Source organism: Taeniopygia guttata, chromosome 8 (assembly GCF_048771995.1).
Source record: "Taeniopygia guttata chromosome 8, bTaeGut7.mat, whole genome shotgun sequence".
NCBI lineage: Eukaryota > Metazoa > Chordata > Aves > Passeriformes > Estrildidae > Taeniopygia > Taeniopygia guttata.
In genome coordinates this window covers 15,423,701-15,443,399 of record NC_133033.1, presented here as the reverse complement: position 1 = coordinate 15,443,399, position 19,699 = coordinate 15,423,701, and the positions used below count along the sequence as shown (strand labels likewise).

The 19,699-nt window shown below is 36.1% G+C and overlaps 1 protein-coding gene across 2 annotated transcripts in view; it reads right to left on the bottom strand.

The window, feature by feature from the left end:
- PKN2 (protein kinase N2) overlaps positions 1-19,699 on the bottom strand; it is a 54,312-nt gene that overhangs the window by 7,175 nt on the left and 27,438 nt on the right. The window contains exons 1-15 of one of the 2 annotated variants that reach the window (XM_072933089.1): positions 15,650-15,672; positions 15,368-15,519; positions 10,865-10,982; positions 9,358-9,503; positions 9,049-9,262; positions 6,149-6,334; positions 5,755-5,864; positions 3,724-3,867; positions 3,510-3,585; positions 3,016-3,190; positions 2,650-2,779; positions 2,054-2,190; positions 1,888-1,963; positions 1,713-1,804; positions 555-731 (exon numbers count right to left, since the gene is read on the bottom strand). In XM_072933089.1, the coding sequence (XP_072789190.1) occupies positions 555-731; positions 1,713-1,804; positions 1,888-1,963; positions 2,054-2,190; positions 2,650-2,779; positions 3,016-3,190; positions 3,510-3,585; positions 3,724-3,867; positions 5,755-5,864; positions 6,149-6,334; positions 9,049-9,262; positions 9,358-9,503; positions 10,865-10,982; positions 15,368-15,457 (1,871 nt within the window). In that variant the 5' untranslated portion in view covers positions 15,458-15,519; positions 15,650-15,672. Of the gene's footprint in view, positions 1-554; positions 732-1,712; positions 1,805-1,887; positions 1,964-2,053; positions 2,191-2,649; positions 2,780-3,015; positions 3,191-3,509; positions 3,586-3,723; positions 3,868-5,754; positions 5,865-6,148; positions 6,335-9,048; positions 9,263-9,357; positions 9,504-10,864; positions 10,983-15,367; positions 15,520-15,649; positions 15,673-19,699 lie in introns of those variants that run through there. The other variant, XM_030279120.4, reaches the window with a different exon arrangement.

Sequence of the window (19,699 nt, the reverse complement as noted above, 5' to 3'; positions counted from 1 at the left end):
AATTTTGTCTTGCTTTTCAGAATGTGAAGTCCATTATTATTGATATTTTTATGAGCCATCCTCTGAAGATTACTATTTTTTTTTTTTTTGGGTACAGAATAGTTTTATACAGGGCCAGAGTTTTAAAGCCAGATGGCAAAAATACTTAGACTTGCAGCTTTCAAACTGTAGTATATTTGCTTGGGCTGGAGGATAAATTTTCTGCAGTGTTCACAGCTATAGCATTGAAGGTTTTCTAAATTGGCTTATTCTTTCCTATTTTGGCCTTGTCTACTATTTTAACTCTTCATTCAGCTTTTTTATGTAATCCTGAAAAAACGTATTATAAAAATTGAATACTTGTATATAGATTTTAAATTCAGTTTATATCAGGAACATTAAACCTGCATGTCATCTTCTAACAACAAAATCAGTTAGAATCTCTAACCCTTTTAAACACTTAAGTGGCATTTACTGAAGTGGCATAATGTGGTGGCATGTAGTGATGAATTCAGTTCTTATCCACTGAGCAAAGCGCCCTTCACTTAACGCCACAGGAAGGGAGGGATACTCACACTGCTCTGGGCTCAGAGAAGACATCAGTGTGAATGTGCATCATCAGGTCCCCACCAGCAGCATATTCCATTACAAAGCAGACGTGATCTTTGGTTTGGAAACAAGCAAAAAGGTTCACCAAGAAGGGATGTCTTACACTATTCACAGTTTCAAATATTCGCTTTTCACACATCAAGCTGCAAACAAAATCAGGAACAATATAAAGCTCAGTGCTGAACAACAATTTTTCAATTCTCAGAAATTACTGGTATATATATGTTTTTTGCTCTATTCCTCAGGATAAGATAAGAACATTTTTTTTGTTCAAGACAGAGATTTTAATAACAGGATTTCATGAATTTATATTTAGCTTTCCCAAATGAAAAGAGGAAACCAAGCAGTCCATGAAAACTGTGCCGACAATTTTTCTTCCAAATACTTGGATTGCATTAACTATGCATTGATATCATGTGACATTCATTTCAATCAATTTTTATTTTAATTATTTACAGACATAAAGTAAAAATCCAGTGACAGTATTACAGCTATCTATCTATAGTAATTCCTGGTTATTTCTCCTTAAACCATTTGTTTAAGTTGCAGGTTATTGTTAATACAGCTATCTTTCTTCCTGCAAATGAATACAGTCACTCTTAAGCAACTGTAAAAACACGTTCTTGCACTAAAACCAAAAATTTTGTAATGGCCCTTTCACATTCAAGCAAATTAAAAAAAACCAAAAAACTGGAACCTGAGTTTTGGGTCAAAAAGATTGAAGAACACCCAGCAGTATACAAAGGGAAAATATGATGGACGGAGCATGACAGTATGGTTACAGGTTCAGAAATAGCAACACGGATTGTGCTAGTAAAGCAAACAGTCACTGTTATCCCCTAATGTGATGGAAGTAATTAGAAATAATTAGAATAAATACTTGCAAGAGAACCTGAAAATCAAAAACAGGATCAGCATTAAGTCAGAGCTGTAGTTCAGGCGCAAGAAGGGCACTAAAACAAACCAGGGGGTACTCTGCTCCCTCCTTGCCCCAGAACAAGAATACACATCTACAGCAGCCAGCCACGCAGGGAGATGACAACTGACTTTGCTCTCCCACTCTATGCAACAACTGCCTGGTAGAGCACATAACTGCTTTATGGAATCCACATGTACAGACTGACCTGTCTACTTCATCACGAGCCACAATATCTCCTTTCTTTAAGGCTTTAATAGCAAACATCTCGTTTGTGTTCTTGTATTCTGCCAACAGCACCTGAAACAGAGGAGATGAATTTAAGAGCTGTATATTCTTTCTGATAAAGCCTTGACAGTTGAAGAGAATCTTTTGACATTTACCTTTCCAAAATGTCCTCTGCCCAGTACAGCGCAGCATCTGAAATCCTTCAGACTGAACTGGAATCTCTGTTGTGATCTATGTAAATAAAAATTAGTCAAAATTTCTAGTTTGTTAGCTTTAAGAAATATTATTCAGATCAAAACAGGAAAACCACTGCTTTTTTACCTTCTGTCTTCAGGCTCTCTGGTGTTGGTGTATTTCATGTCTGAATGGGGAACATCAGACTCACAGATTATTTCAGGCTGGAGTTTTGGAACAATACTATTTCTGCCATTTTCAAAATCAAAAGTTGTTACTTCATCCTGTGAAGAACAAGAAAACTGAAAATTTAACATTGATTGTGAAGGCAAATGAATGCAGACATTTTACCATAAGCACATGAAATTCTTAATACACCCATTGCCTAGGCTAAAATGGCAGACTTCCAGATGATACAGGTAAGTAAAATTTTAGCAGACTGATGAAACCTACTGCTCCACTCATTCTGCTCTTTCTCAATAAAACCATTTTATCCTGAATACTCTAATAGTTTTGGAGCTCTGTCTTTTTTCTGTGGTGGAACTAATTACATGGAGTGTTAAACACACCAACCACAGAAACAGTTTGCCACCAAGAGCAATCAGAGCATTCTATTGACACAATTCTGTGTGTAGAAGTTAAGGGAACATGTGCTGATTTATAAAGGCAGAAATTTATCATAAAGATGCCAATATTACCACCATATTAAACTGTATAACCCAAGATTCTTAAAAGTTACTTGCCTGAGAAGGCACATCAGGAGCCTTTATCTCAGAGGAAGATTCACATATTTCCCCAAGGGAAGATGCACGGGGTGGAGCAGGTGGAGGATCAGGCTCAAGTTCAAAGTCCAATTTGGCTACAGGAGAGTCACTGACAAGAAAATAAATAACTCCTCAGTGTATAGTAGAGACTATTTTAATACTTGTAGATTTCTCCTAAGCCAAACCTTGTGTGTCTGGATCTAGCTATAGAATAGCTCTCCACAAGTAAAACATGGGAAGGTGTGCAGCCTTGCAGGATAATCAGATCTGCACACATTCTGTACATGAGGGCAGAAGGCTCTCAGTGCTCCCTGCTGCACTCAGGGCACTGCAGAGGTGACCTACCCGGCTGGCAGGGTCAGTTCAGCGAGCTGGGGATCCACCACCTGCCCCGTGGCAGGCACTGCTGCTTGGGGGCTGAAGGTGCCAGAGTGATTCACTGTAGGAATAGCTCTTCTTACCAGCCTTCCCCAGGTGGCAATATTAATATTCATCTGAGGAGCTCTGAGAAATGTTTTGCCTATAGATATTGTGAAAAAAGAAAACAGTGCAAGTAATTTCCTTACTCATTACCAAAACCAATAATTAAAAAAAATCCATATTAACTAATTTATAGTTTATGAAAAACAAACTAAATTTGTAATTTTCCTTAGCAATTTCTAATTATTCACAATTAAATGCTGATGCATAATAAGGGATTCTAATAAAAAAGATTTTTAAATGCAATGCCAAACCCTTCATTATAAACAACCTAATTTAAAGGCAAACATTAGACCTCTGTATAAAAAATTTAACAGATCTGTATTTTTAAGCTTTACATGTTTATATTAAAGAATCACCTTGCTGTTTTGAAAAAATTTTCTTCTGCCTCTGGAGTTTTGGTCTTCTTTCAATAACTGGATTAAAAAATGTAACCTGCAGTTCAAATAACATGTGTTACAGTTCAAGTTTCAGAACAAAATGCATTCTTAAAAGTTCAAGGAAAACTTGTTGAACTGTTCTGCCATGTAATACTTTCAAGTATGTTCAAGTGCTTCAAAGAAACATTCTTACCTCTGCAAACAGAGTGCCCTGGGGTTCCAGATAGAGACACATGCCATGCCGTTGGTTATCCAGGAAATCTTCCAACCTCAGAAACTTCACTGCACACAAAGATCTCCAGTCACGCCAATAAACTGAGATTTCTAATTCACGTGACTATGACAGGAAACACAGACACAGGAAACCACTTATTAGTAATTGTTCTGCAAGAGTTACCACAGTACAACTGTAAGATCAAGGAACTCCAGGATCAAGATGCAGAGCTAATTTTAAAAGGCTGTCAGGGCTAACCAGTCAGACTGAAGCTCTGATGATCACAGCACTTCAGCTCAGATGAGATCTCCAGTGTACAAATAAAAGCATAGGTGTAAAATTTTCCCTGAGAGCAGAAGCAGAGAGCCACAGTCACCAGACCTTTTGGGTCAGTCTAATAACACTGCTTGTTCAAGATGCTTTAGCTCAAGCTCTGACAAAAAAGCTCAACTTACCCCTAGAAACCTCAATTTTGCTGGTTTCCGTGTTTTTTGAAGTACCAACTTCATTTCATGCCTGCAAACATTTTAGTACCTTCATACACATGATGAAGCAAAATCTTACAGAATATCTCTAGAAATGCATACACCTTCTGTAACATGGTTGTAAAGAGGGGCCAAAAACTTTGAACTACCAGGAACTACTGCTATCTTGCTGATGTGATTTATATATTCTTAGAGAGTCTTATATGTGTGTTACAAAAACCTGTCCCAGAAGTGACAAATCCAGCAATGTAACAGCACCATCATATGTTACTACTTCAATTCCAACACGATACATTTTTTTTTTTTTTTTTTTTTTTTTTACCATAGCTATGATAGGTTTTAGAAGAAGTAAAAGTCAAGAGGCACCAGATTAAAGAATAATGGGTCTTGGATTATGCATTTCAAACACAGAAGGATTCACAGAATATTCTGAGTTGGAAGGGACCTGCATGGATCATTAAGTCCAACTCTTAAGTGAATAATCCATATGGGGATTGAACCCCTACTCTGGTGTTACTGGCACCATGCTCTGACTTTCTGAGCCAGTCTCAGGATATGTGGTCAGAAACAGCAGATGCAAAGTCCTTTTCTGGCACCAAAACCTCAGTTCTTAAATAGAGCCCACAACACATATGAGGCTGGCAGGAACAGCTACAACACTGAGTAGTTCTAGTCTTAATCTGAAAATAATCGAGGCTTCAGGGTTCCACAGCTGCTCGGTTTTTTCCTGCACTACTCCTAACTGTAACCTGAATTTCTCTACCTGAAAGTTTAAAATTGCTTCTTTCCTAGATGGAGGGAATCTGGACTGGGGCTTGGTGGGGAAAAAGCAAAAAACAGGAAAGGGGCTGTAATTTTTTCTCATATGAGAAGCATGTATTGGAGTAAGCACGTACTGGAGAGAACATTTAAGCTCCTAAAATATAGTTTGATTTTCAGAAAAGAAACAAACCTTGTACCTTAAAATACTAGGATTATCAGGTATCTAAAAAATACTTGATTAAATCTATATAACATAAATTCTACTTCAAAAGTATAAACTCAATACTTGTGCCCTCAAGTAACATTTAAAGTTATAAGGAAGAACTATTAATGAATTTATTATTCCTGAAGGACTGAAACCAACTTTACATGAGAGCACTGCTATAAAAATACTAAAAATTCTATGACATGGTTTTACCAAAACATCCAAACTGATCTGATATCACACTTTACTGATAAATAGTTAAAAGCTGATAATCCAAATAAAAAGATAAACACCATCTCTCCCGTCTCCCATTTCTGAAAACCCACTAAGGGTTAGATCTTGGCAAAAATATTACATCAGTTTGTAAGTCAGAAAAGGTAAGTTTTCTAGAATGCTGGCCCAGCACAACAGCTTAAGTCCAGGGAGCTCTTTCTAGAAAAGACAGGAATACTGCACTTACGGAATTTGGACAAAATGACAGCAACAGGGGAAAAAAGCGACATGAAATTAATACAAGAATCAACTACAACTGTCAATGAAATCAGACCATATTTTTACCCTGTCTAGTTCCAGTGTAAATTTCTGATCCCATGACTGATTGGAAATCGGTTTCCAGCTAGTTTGACCAACCACGGTGTTATCCAGCTTCAGTACAGCACAGACTTCATCTGTAAGCAAAGTACACAAACTCAGCTTAAATCTTTAAGAGGATTTTCCACAAACAAAAAAATCTCCAGTAAGTTTCCCTTAGAACTGTAATCTCATATTTAATTGGTTCTTATGGGCATAATAGTGTGGTTGTGATTTTGCTAACAGCTTAACAGGTGAAGAAACATTTAAAGTTTAAAGCTTAGAAACAATTTAATTATTAAAATTACAGAACACATCATGCCCATGAAAATTTAAATAAAAGATAATGCATAAAAATAAGAGAAGTAAGGGTATACTGAACTGGACAAGTCATCAGTTTTCAGAAGGTTTCTACTACTCCCACTTTTACTTTTACTGGGTCTGCTTATAAAAGACGATCTGGCTTCATTTGGACTCCAACCAGGTAATGTAATTGATGTGGCTTTTGATCGACCAGGGACATTTTCCAATATATCTTGGCAGCCCATCAGCCTCACTTCCAGGGTACCTAGAAGAAGATGGACAATGATTTATGAAAGTTTTCTGCTCTTAAGTAAATCAAGTGAATGACTAATGACTGATTGATGGCAATAGCTCACATTCTGACTCCCACAGGGTATAACAGAAAGATCAGATGAAATCAAAAGACAAATCCAGGACATACATATATATTGAAAATAAAAGTATTAAAAGTCAACTATGTGGGACTCAACCTTCTAGAAAAGAGCAACAGTTCACCAAAATAAAAGAAAATAAGTTTTTGTTCTGTGTCTCAGAAGTCTTTTTGTTTTCTTCACTTGGGAACCTAACTGACTTGGGTTCAAATCATAAACAATGTTGTATTTTAAGACTGACAAATTTCAAGTTTCTTATTAAAGTAATGGATCTTGCAGATGGAGCAATAACAATTTTTAATGAGTTTTATATAACTAAAATTAACAAACTATTGAGACTACAGATTTGTGTAAGAAATCATACACTAGAAATCACATTTGCCGGCTGCATGCCGCAGTCAAATTTGTGTCAGTGCGTAATTTAAAATCATTCAATTGTTCCAGGTTGACTGAATTTAGATATATAAAAGCTGAGACAAAAAGCTACTCTTCAACAAGCTATTCTTCCAAATCTTCTGCATCTTTAACCAAATGAGGTATAGAGGCTGCTGTTCAAATGGAAGAGTTTCCTCCAGCAGCACAAAAACATCTGAACACCACAGATGGTTACAAGAATGGTAGGCTGGCTTCATCCTGTACAAGATAACATCTATGAAACTGTGACACTACTGATTGACAAATCAGCTACTAGAAGGGGTGAAATTAGCCAGTTCATAATCAATGTCAGCTAGAAATGCAGCTCTGAAATGAAGTCTTCTTTTGATAGCAAATATACTTAATCATGACACTTAAAAAGTACTCTTTTGTAACAGAAACTTAAGTCAGACTTAAACCTAAAAATGATCTGGCAACATCATAGCCCACAGAACAAACAGCAAGAAACCAGTCTAAGAAGAAATCCCAACCTGTAGGAAGCTAACAGCCGTAAGTGACAGCTAAGCATTAGGCTATGAAGACAAAGAGCTGCTATTGGCTTCCGAAACAGGTTAAAAGGTAAAAGAATACTTCATTCCCAAACTCTGTTTAGAAAAAAAAAAGATATTAATAAGCAGAAAAGCTATACTCTTGTATAAGGAATGGATGCAAATCAGAAAGTCATGTTGATGCACTTTAAAATGTATGACAGTAGCACTTCTCTATTTCTCAGCATTAGAGGCAAAACACAGAGACACTGTTCATTTAAATCCAGCTCAATACAAAAGCTCTTTGTGTAGGCAATATGAGAGTGCAACTATTAAGAACTTCACAAGCATGTAGCTTTGTCAATTTCTAGTAAAATGTTTTCAAATATATCAGTAAATCACATTTAAAGAGAAATTATAGTCACTATAAGGTATCTGACTCTTGATTATGTGCTACAGGAAACAGAAAAAAGCAAGTTATTTTAAACCTTAAGGCATGATACTTCCTGCCTACAGTCAACGATCATTTGAGTTTTCACTTGATGAAAAAAGTTGTTCTTACCACACAACTTTACAAGGACTCTTGGCTGAGATCATGATAAACAACAATGCACAGGAAACAGACTTGCTCCTTATTATTATTACAGTTTAACAGAAGAATTCCTCTTTTTGATTCAAAATATAACCCCATAGATACTTCAAAATTAAATTCTGTTTCATTTCTACATGCATATCCTGAGTAACATTTGAATTACAGACATTAATTTTCTTATAAACTTACTCTGTTAATAATAGGCTTAATAGTTACATGCAAAATGTGTTAGGAAACAAAACATAAAATCAAACCTAGGAATTCTAGACCACTGACTAAAAAAATTTAGAACAGCAACATACTCCCAAGTAGTTAAAAGCATGTTTTTCTTTAAGAAGGCTGTGAGGCAAATGTTCAAGACCTTTATTAAAATATTGTTAATCTGTTGAAACCTTACTTTCAATGAAGGACAATTCCAGGTAAACCCAAACTTTGAGACGTTCCTAAGTCACATTTACATATAAATGTGGTTCCTCACAGTAGGCTAAATCTCTTAAAAAAAACCCACCCCAATCTTATTTGCAAGGAAAACAGCTGACACCAACAAACAAGAGTCTCCCATGGTTTCATGTATGTTTGTAAGAAACTCCTTCTTTGGATTACAAATATAAGGCATGATTTGGTAGTATAAATCTCACCTTCTAGCAATCCATTGAGGTCCAGTGGATAAAATAGAACTGTGAGAAAAGCTGGGTGCCCATCTCCAGCTCTGTCACCTACTTCTTGTATGATCAGGGCAACTCACTGAACCCTTCTGCAACTTAATTTCCCTGTCTGTAAAATGGGTATAATATACTTATCGATATTGATGATAAGTACTTGATAATCTCAAGATGGAAGGTATTTGGTAAATGCAAGCAATATCATTCCATAGGGAGCTCGTTAATGCCAGAGCATCACATATTCAATAACACTATAAAAAAGGTAAACAAATAAATCAAAGAAACTTATCTGCATTTTTTGCAGTGTATAGACACTTGGAAACTCTAAATGTCTTTGTCTAGGAAAAGAACAACAATTACATATGTCCAGTAAGAAATATAGTTGGCATTAAAGGCTTGTTTTAAATCATTAAGATCAAATAAGAAAAACAAAAAATCTCTTTAAATCATACCTGTTAAAGCTGCTGGTTTGGACAGTGTACTATACTGGTTTTGAGTAGATATTACACTCTGACGAGGACTTAATGTGGGTGAGGAGACTAATGAAAGCTCTTCTATAATAATACTGCTTTTGGGATGGTTTTTAGGAAGTTCGTTCAATCTCTGTTCCAGTGAATACTTCAAGAGATCCAACTTCTGGCTTGATTCATTAAATCTTGCTTGCGCCTTTTTAAAAGAAAAAGAAATTTGAAAAATAGTTCAGTTTTTTTTTCTTAAAGAACTTTTAAAACAAAGTATCAGAAATTGTAATGACAAATTACTTCTGAAAGTGCCTTTCTGTCGGTAACTTTCCCAGATCCAAGTAATTTCATCACATTTTTTGCACCTTCTGCTACAGCGTACTCTATCCTAAAATGATGCCGTAATTCTTCCATTCGGAGTTCAAGAGGGCTTATCACAGGTTTTGCTGCAAAGAGATACAAACAAACAACCTTCATTGACGATAACAACCAGGTTTAATTTCTTTAGTATCAACCCCTCCTTCATATAAACAGAGGGGAGAAGAAAAAGGGAAAAAAACCAGGAGAGATGTGTATTTGTTAGTCCAAAGAGAAACTTGAAGTATGTCATAAAAGTAAAAAGTGATATTTTAAGCATCTGCATTTGAATGAAGAAATAATTGATCAAGGCTTCAGTTCAATAAACAGCTTCTACTTCCTGAAGAGCTGTAATTGCTAGAAGATGTGAAAAAAAAAGAAGTCTTCAGCAGAGTTACAGGACAAAACATAAATATATCAAATATTCAACTGGCAAGGAAGTTCTGGGACTTCAACACTTCTGAACTACATTGTGAGTATTTATCTTTTAAACTGCTCTGTAGCCAATTAGATCCCTGATCAGTTTCTGATAATCCCCCTGGTTCACTTGAAATCCCATTGAATCTGGCTTCTGCCAGCACAGAGAGATGTGAGAGATTCTATACACTGCCTTTGCCAATGGCCTGGGCTGGCCATTCTAATGTCCAACATCTTAGAGTGCTTAGATATCCTAACCAGAACTCTTCCTGAGTATATTCCTTTCTGTTTAAAGCACTAAGAGTAGTAGGAACAAAAAAAGCATTTGAAAGCCCTAGCTTGAATTTCTCCTTTAAACAAATTATATACATAATCCACATGCTAAAATGGGGTGTTAAAAAGGGGTGTTAAAAAGGGGTGTGGAAAAACAAACACAGAAACCAAACAGCTCACACACCAGAAAACAGAACATGCACACACATTTTTCATTACCTAGGATATATACAGGCCCTGACTACAAGCATTATCACACAATGTCAATATTCAGAAATGCACACAAATAAAGTTCAAGACTTAAGAGATATACCCATATGCCTGTAAGTTTCTAGTACACTCATGCTATTAGAGCTCAAGAATATTTTTTTTTATTATTTGAAGATTTTCAACAAAATATAAGTTTAAAAATACTTCTGAAATGCAGTGTGAGTATTTCAAGCCAGGTCATTTTAATAACACTTTTTTTGTTGCTGTAAATGTAGTTGTTTAGCACTCAATCTAGCCTAAATACCTATAAAACCAGGAAAAATTCTCCTCCATCTGTCCTACTACTAGAAATAATAAGGTCAGTCTTTTAAAGTATGACAGGCTTTGTACTGGCATAAGATATTTTTTTTTAAGGATCATAATATAAAGATTATATATGCTATAAATAAACATTCCTACCAGAAATTTATAATAAGTCTGTGTGCATATGGGTATATATCTATATGGCATTTTGACATTAATGATTTGTATTTCCGTTCTACACCATCACCATTATCAAAAGCCAATTCATTGGTCTGGACTGCCTGAAGAATCTGCATCCTTATAACTTCTATTTTTGTCTTGCTGTCCTGAAGCATCTGCTGAGCTGTGGCAAGAAGTTTTCGATCCTATTAAAACAAATAGACAAGTTGAAATCAGAAACTTCATGGAATAAGACACACTGAGAGTTTCAAAACACACATACTTAGCAACAAGAACTAAATCTATGCATTTCATTTAGTATAGCATTAGGCAAACTAACCACATTAGGATATTAGTGAAAATTAAGTTAGGACAGAGGCATTGGTTGATTAAAGACTGTAAGCCACTCCCAGGGAAACTGTATATGTTTCAAGGTGAATAAAGGAGGCATGATCTAGAAACATTACATGTGTAAATTAATATTTCATAATCTGATACTAAAGAAAGGAAAAGATATTAAGTGCAAAATACTTCCAAAACTATGTAAAATGTCTCCGTTTACTTTGAGTATGGTAAAACTCATGTAATAGACAAATTTGCTTGACTAAGCCCACATAAAAGTAATTGTACTATTTAACCTGAGTTGATTTTCAATACTGAAATTAGAAATATGATGTTGCTTACACAGCACATTAAGTCTGCAGTACATTTTTCTGAACAAATGAAAGCTGAAGATTTCTTTCATTAATAAATATGTAAAAAAAAGGGCTACTTCATTAGCTATTTCATCAGCAAACAAAGTAGAGTACAGCACTTTTTCATCTAAATAAATGAAGATAACCAAGCTTCATTTTCAAAAGCAGTATCACAAGAAGCTGTTTAGAAGAGAACATTCCTAAAGATGAACTTTCATAAACTTCTATGGCTGCCACGTGGCTCTGTCTCTATGTTCTGGGAATTACCAGATAGCTTAAAGGTGATCTGACTTGCAGTATGAACAACAAGAAAAACAAGGTATAAGAAAATTTAAGGCAGTGTATTTGTCCTGCAGTACCAATCAATCACAGTAATTAACAGCAGACAGGGCAGATGTGTACCACCCTTACAACCCAAAGGGTGTTTTGGTTTGCTCATTTTGTAGCCACTCTATAACCTCATCAATAAGTTACTTTCCCATGGACACAGTTTATATTTTTTATTTTATAATGAAGTTATCAACTATTTAAGAATTTAAAGAAATTAAATTCTTCCCTTGCCATAACCAAGAGAAAGAATTGCAGTGAAGCTCAGATCCCAGAGCTGGAAATACTGGCACCATGAAGCATACTGTAAGAAAGATCTGTATGCTGAGAAATTGACCTTCACAGAGCTCCTCTCTGACCTCACACCTTGACATATTAATCACTCAAATATTTTAATGCCCTTTGATCTGCAGGGTAGATATACCAAGATTTACACATAAGAAGAGTTTGGTTTCATGGAAAGAAATTTTGCCCCCTCTGCATACCATAGTTTCACAACTCTGCATTTTAAGTGTGAGTATTAATCAACATTACAGGGAGATACCAAAGTTTTCAGATTTTAAGATTTTATGTTACTTATCCAATTAAAGATCACACTGACTTTCCCAAATCAATACTTTCTTGAATACAGATGTGAAATTTTGGAATAATCACTGACTCTAGCAGAGTATAGGATTTAAGTAACAGATTACAAGTCACTCTAAAATCCTGTATGAAACCTTATCTATGCATTCTGATGTATAAATATGCTGAAAGTGTTTCTTTGTCTGTATCTTCACTTGTATCTTCTTTTTGATCTTGCTGCTCTTGATTATCCCTCATAGTCTCTTACTGGAATGGATTTGCTTGCTCAGGAGCAACATTAGCCCTTCAGTGTGTAGAGCAGAGGCAATCCAGCGTTACAGAGATATCCTTACGTTTTAAAGAGACAGAAGATTGCATCTTCCAAATCAAAATGTATGTGTAATGCTCAGCAGCTCTCTTAGTGTTGGAGGCTGAATACAAAGTATTTCAATGCATCTTCTGAGTACAGAAGAACTGACAGTGCCTGTAAAACTGATCTGCAAAGCTGTCATGGGATCTCAGAGAACCTACACACATCCAAGGACAGATGATCATTATCTCAGAAATGTTTAAGACCAAATAGGTTGAGCTGAATGTTACTGAAGCAAGTAAAGTACAGAGGGAAAAGCTTCCCATGAGATGATGGGTTTATTAACAGACTGCTTTTTCATTTTTAGAAAACAGATTATAACCTCCCCTCCATTAAATTTAGGTCTCAAAATAATACAACAGATTTGAAATTAGATCATATAGTACACTTGCAGAAAGGTCACAAATTGGTTTAATATGTTTAAAGATGATCCTTTGACTACTTTTTAAAGAACTACTGATTACTGGGATTGGATTCAAACTGCAGATTTTCTGCCTCTTTTGCCCACCCCATCCAGATGTCTGGATTCTTTTAAGCTCTGCTTTTTAAAACATAATCAACATGCTCAATGCTACAGTTCAAACTTGCCAAATAACTCACTACTGAGCAGAAAAAAAAAAAAAAAAAAGAGAATGAATACCCACCATTTCCATCCTGTTTGCTGAAGTGGCTGGCAATGCTTTTACGCTTTTCAGCTTGCTCTCTCTAGCCCAGTTACTATATAGTCCCAATGTGGTAGGCTTATTTAAGCATTTACCAATCACAAATACAAGATTCAATCACAGATTTTAATTACATACCTCAATCTAAAGCAAACCAGAATTTATCTTCTCTACCTAGTCTGATCAAAGCCTGCTAACAATGTCTAATATTACAGCCTGAGTGTTTAGTTAAGTTTTTCAGCCTGTTATAAGGTTACTTACCAAGGGCTTATTAGAAACCTAATTCACGTCTGCTTTTTGATCCATTTGGGTCAGCTAATTATTAGTTGTAAGTGTACCTAATGTTAAGTACATGGCCCCAGAGGATGCAGACTCGAAGTGTTTCCAGGAGCTGAGGGACTGTGGTGGATAGACAGCATTCCCAGGACCTTAGTCATAATGTGCACTCCAGATATTTCTTCTATTTGCCCCCAGCTAGTATGTTACAGGTCACTTTCAGATAAGGCTGCCTGGGACAGAAGGAACTTGATGGTACCTCTGGTCCATTGAGTCTGAACTCATTTTCTGGGAGAAAGCAGTGCTCCCTGCTATTTTTTCAAGGTATAAGGAAGTCATACAACAGGCAGACACATAGTAATCTACCTCTCCACCAACACCTAGCCCAAATTCAGTCAAAAATATGAAGATCCTTTCCAATAATTTCTAGTTAAAATCAGTTCTAAGGGGCAGCACTGTAATTCCCAGATTCCTACTCTTCTAGCCAAACACTTCTTTTTAGTAAGTTGACTGACCCAGATAGGTGCTGGCTCAGCTAAGATCTTAAAACATTTCGATTTTACTTACTACTGTCTGGACATAAAAACATCTAACCAAGCTACTACACACTATTTGTTAGATCTACTCTTGTGTTTCCCCTTAGTCTGGAAATTAATCTCCTTAATGATTTAATAAAAGTAAATAAAAAGAACAGCTCATGAATAATGAATGAAAGGTGAAGGGGAATGTAAATAGAGGATCTTCCCCTTGCTTTTTTTCTCATTTGAGAACTATGACTGCCTTATACTCAACAAAATGTGTTGCTGGGGTTTTCTTTTTTTTTAGTTTCTGGATTTAGTTTTGTTGACTTTTTTTATTTTGTTTTGTTTTCTTTCATTTCGAAGTTTTGGATGGTCTTTCACTTGAGTTAAGGGATCCTTGGAGTATGATGGATTTTATTACACAGAAAAGAATATGTAATAAGTCGTACCCATTTAGAAGCTAGCAAACACTTTCCCTCCACCTCCTTGGAAAAATTCTGGTGCTATCAAGAGAGAGTGAGTGCAAGCACTTAAAATTCAGATATATTAAGTGTGGCTTTATTTTTAATTTCACTTTATTCTATCAGTTGCTACCTCTAAATTACCACACTTCCATAAAAAGAAATTATTTCAATGTGTATTTTATGTGTGTATGTATCAATGCAGGTTATGACATCTCTATCAGAATACTACACACTTCCTATTGAAGCATTTGGCACAGATCTTTTTACTGCTAAAGACAACTTTGACAAGTTCAAAATTTTCCCTTGGCAATACAGCCTTTTTTTAAATTATCATGTACATTACAATGATAAACTAATGGATCTTTTTCTTTTCACTGGAGCTAGGAAAAACACCAGACACCAGTCAGTCCTACCAAGCTTTGCTGCTAAGTGAATCCCACATGGTCAAAGATTACTAGATGTACTAAATTTAGTAAGCCGGATTTATTATTTAGGTTGAACTGCATCTGCACAAACTGATAAAACAATCACTTCAGTGAGTATCAAACCACAAGAAAAAATGATAATTTGTTGCAGATTTGATGTAACTGTTTAACAAAAATATAGCCCAAACTAAAAATACTGAAATTGCATACTGTTTATACATTGTACAGTCACAGCAATGTGAAAACCCACATTCATTTAATGATCTTTAAGCATTCCAAAGCCTTACCTTTGAAGAGCCATTTGAGTACATCTGTATCATATTTTCTGCTCCCTGTTTTACCTTCAGTTCTATATCCAACTGCTTCTTTAAGGCCATCAATCTGTTGTTTGTAGAAAACCGAGGATCACTATTTGGAGTATCAGGAGTGCTAGGACAATCTGTGAATTAAAGGTAAGATATAAGCATGCAGGGAAAAAAAAAACAACAGGAAGAAAACACCCAAACCACTCCCCCAAAACCCATCTTACACTCTATTCCATGAAGTCACTCCCCCAAAACCCATCTTACACTCTATTCCATGAAGTTATGGATTGAACAGAACTGGAGCATCATACTTGAGAATTAAGTGACCCTCCTGTCCAGAGCTATTTTGCAACAGCACTGCAAATGCGCCTTAACATGCAAAGCCTCCCGAGAGCCCTGTGACTCCTACACATGTCCCAGTTCACATGAATCACTTTTGGGAGTGGGCAAACTGGCAGGTTTGCTGCTAAGCCTATTTTTATTTCAAAGGAGATTTAATTCTTCTACAACGTCTTGAGTCAATTAAAAAATGCAGTTTTCCATTAAGCTTCCTTATACCCCCAATTTTAAATCAAAGTGTTTTAACAAAAGATATGGATAATAGTATCAGATACTAATGAGCACTGTCTGAATACAGCTCTTGAGTAGATCCTCATCCATTTGAGTGTGAATACTGCAGACAGTGTTTATGTAAAAATTAAGAACACATAAAATAAGCCTTTTTCTTATTGTAAAGCTGACTGTTTTCTGCTCTGCAGCCACTAACAGAAATCTAGGATAACTATATATATAGGCAGATATAGGCAGGACAACTGACTGATCTATGGGAAGGAGAAAGCTTTTTCATTTGACAGTATTACTGTGTTTAGGTCTTCTTAACTTTTCATAACCAGTCTATTATATAACTTCGTATTTCAGCTTCTGCAACATGAACTGCTAGTAAACTGAAAATAAGTGGCTACTGGACTATTTCTAACACATCTGTACTTAGAGCTAACTATCTTCCCTAGCAGCCCCAATGACTTCTCTTCCAACATTTTGGTAAAAGAGGACAAATTATTTCCACCATAATAATTTTAAAAAAAATTATTTCTTCTACCCCAAGAACTTAGAGAATACCTTCTCTATGGACAAATGGCACTGCTTTTCTGGAAGACAGTATTTACTGAATACAAACAGTAAAATCTTTTTTCCAGTTGTAATAATCTTCCTTGTATTAAAACTAGGGCGAGGAATCCTGAAATCCTCAATTACCAGAAAACACAGGCAGTGCTCTAGTAACTTACAAATTTTTACTTACAAGGCGTCAAGGGGAGATGTCTTATCTGCCATTTCATATTTCTTCTGTAAAAGCTTCTGATAACTACTTCTGGAGATTTAATACATTTTGCTTCCAAGTTTGCTGGGCAATTTCCTCCTAAATTGCAATCTTTGCCGAGGCTACATACAGATTTCAAGTAAGGAGTTTTAATTTCCTCTGCTGCTAATTCACTCTTAACTTCAAGCCCTTTCAAGTCTCTTACTGCATCCTCACTACTTAAAGGTAGCACAGAAAATACCAGATGTTAAAAAAAAATCTGCGTTACTCCTCAGCCGTTTTGTCATTGATCCTCTCCTCAATGTTTTGGCTTGGTTCCTCTGTGGAACTGCACTTGAACAGCTTTACCTTAAATCTGTTATTAGTAAAACAAAGATTAACAAAATGCTTTTCTATCACTTATGTCTTTACTTTCAACTAATCCTCATTTAATAATCTATTCAAAATGAGAACAAATATGAACTTGAAAGTCACAGTGCCAACTAATTAATCCTTGTAACGTAGATTAATCATATAAATGAATATTTACCAACTTTAGACATATATATATATACGATACAAGCCTCTACCACTTAAAGATCCCAGCCTTCTGATGACCCCTGCGAAGGCTGTGGGGCTCCTAAAGTCTGCTTTCAAGCAGCCTTTCTTTGCATTAAAACAACACACAAGTTGCAAATTAAGGACTAATTAGAGATACCATGTTTCAGGCTGCCCAGGCAGCTGTTATTACGTGCTTTTGCATGTCTCTGCTGTGAAGGTTGTAACCACACCACTTACCTGGGTCATCTCAAGAGCTGGTCTGTACTTGTGGGTGTAACCTACCCTCTACTACTTAGTTCAAATTGTTGTACTATATGCTTTGTTAATAACTAATAGCAAAGGAAACTTTTCTGCAATAGGGACTAATTGCTAGGAAGAAGTAATTTTTTGCCTTCAGGCATAAGGGCTACTCACTAAACTCCCAAATATGGAACAACATGCTTCTTAATATATTATGTTAAAAAAAAAAAATTACCAATAGCTTTTCAGAGATGCTTTCCAAGGGACTCCTTCTACCATCCCCCCAACCAATCTCCCCATTACTACTCAGTAAGCAGCTCGAGGCAGCTTCTTACAGAATTCAGATTAATTTTTAAATCAGCCAGACAAACCGGTTCTATTACAGAAAGCATTGACAGTCTTAGCAGCAACACTACAAGCTACATCTGTATTAGGTGTTTCCTTTTCTCTTTGTTCTGGAAGGTTGTAATGACTTTGCATGGCTAGTTATCTCAGATTTATTTATATAAAACACTTTACAGAAGGGGTCAAATCTCCTCTGAAAGCATTAGTTATCTTCACAGTACAAATAAGTAATAGATTCATCCAGGTAACTGCAATCAATGGAATTTATGTATATGCCTAAAGATAGACAAGAGTTAAGTACTGATACCAAACTGATATTTCACTCAAAGCAGGGACTGGGGAACAGAAGAGAGTCTCCATTTTGCCCCATTTGTTGGTTAATAAGGGCAGTACAAGACTTGCCATTTTGGATACATTCCAGTACAGCTTTGCATTAGACAGCAAGGGCTGTGCTGGGGTACAGGTTCAGGCTCCTGAATTCTTTTTGACAGCGAGTATAAAGTGAAGTAACAAATGCATTTCAAGCGAACTCGACTTCAAGCAAACAGGCGTCTTATTATGCTGAACCACTATGAATGTTGTTGCTTAACACTAGTGAGTTCTGTGCAGCTTGTTAGCACACATCCAGGCTGCTGGAAGAGCTGCAGTGCTCCTTCCCCAGCACCTGAAATATCCTGTTTTCATAAAAATATACTCCCCAGACTTCAAATAAGTTAATAGGGGTGGTTTTTCATTTAATATTTGGATTACATGAGGACAATGTCAGTTTTCAGTCTGAAATGCTTATCTGAACTGTGATCTTTGCTCTTCTGAAAACCTTTTCAGTTTGAGTTTGTACAGTGCTCACCAGCAAAAACTTCTTGCTTCTAAACTGCCTTTTACCCATCACTGCCATCTAAATTATATTTATAAAGAGCAGTTACATAACTCTACTCTTCTGAGACTGCTGCTCATTCCTTTGGGATCTCCTCCCCAGATGCTACATATACTATTTCTTCAGTAAGCTCAGTGTGAAATCGAGGATCCCACATAAGTTTCTGAATTTCGGTTCCCAGATGGTAATGCAGCGTGCTGCTTAAGTACTCAATTAGCAGCAAGTACTCTTTGGTAAATAGTTAATTTTAATCTTATTTGAGGATATTTAAGTGTAGTTAGCCTCATCGGTGTCATACCAAACAGAAATACCTGCAATGCATTTAGGCATTACTGAAGGGAGGAAGAAAGATGCATTGTCAGGCTTTTCTCAGGGAGTCAGAAGGTTGATCAGCACTTGAACTAAATCATCAGTAGATCCATGGCAGCAGTGGACATTCTGCACTCAGAAAACATCCAGTGCTGACCTCCTGGAAACTTCTGAAGTTCAAATGAATTTCCATTAGGTAACAGCTAATTTTAACTACTAAAAAAGTGACAGGACATTGTTTCAAATTGCATCAATAATATTATACTACACTGAGGCTCCCAAAGTGATAATTAAATTCCCAAGGACATGAGCTTGTAGGTGGAGTCTGCTGTCTAAAAAGTCACTACCTATTACCAGTTTGGTTGCGACCTCTACCAGTTTCCTGTAATTGGGCTTATGTGGACACTTCAGTGTCCAACAGATTAACTTAGCCATTTGTAAGGACAAAGAAATCCCCCAAACATCCAGCTAATCATATTCTTTAACAAAATAATTTATTTTCTTTGCAATGCTTATAGCCAGACTTGATGTAAAGCAGATAGCTTCCATGTCAGTTAGGAGGATGGAAGAAAAAGCATGAACGTGTCTTTGAGTTAATTTTGTCCATGTTTTATCCAATTTTATCAATTCGCTCAAAGGTTTTCCTATCATTGCACTTCTCTATTCCCCTTAACTTCAGCTCTATGAA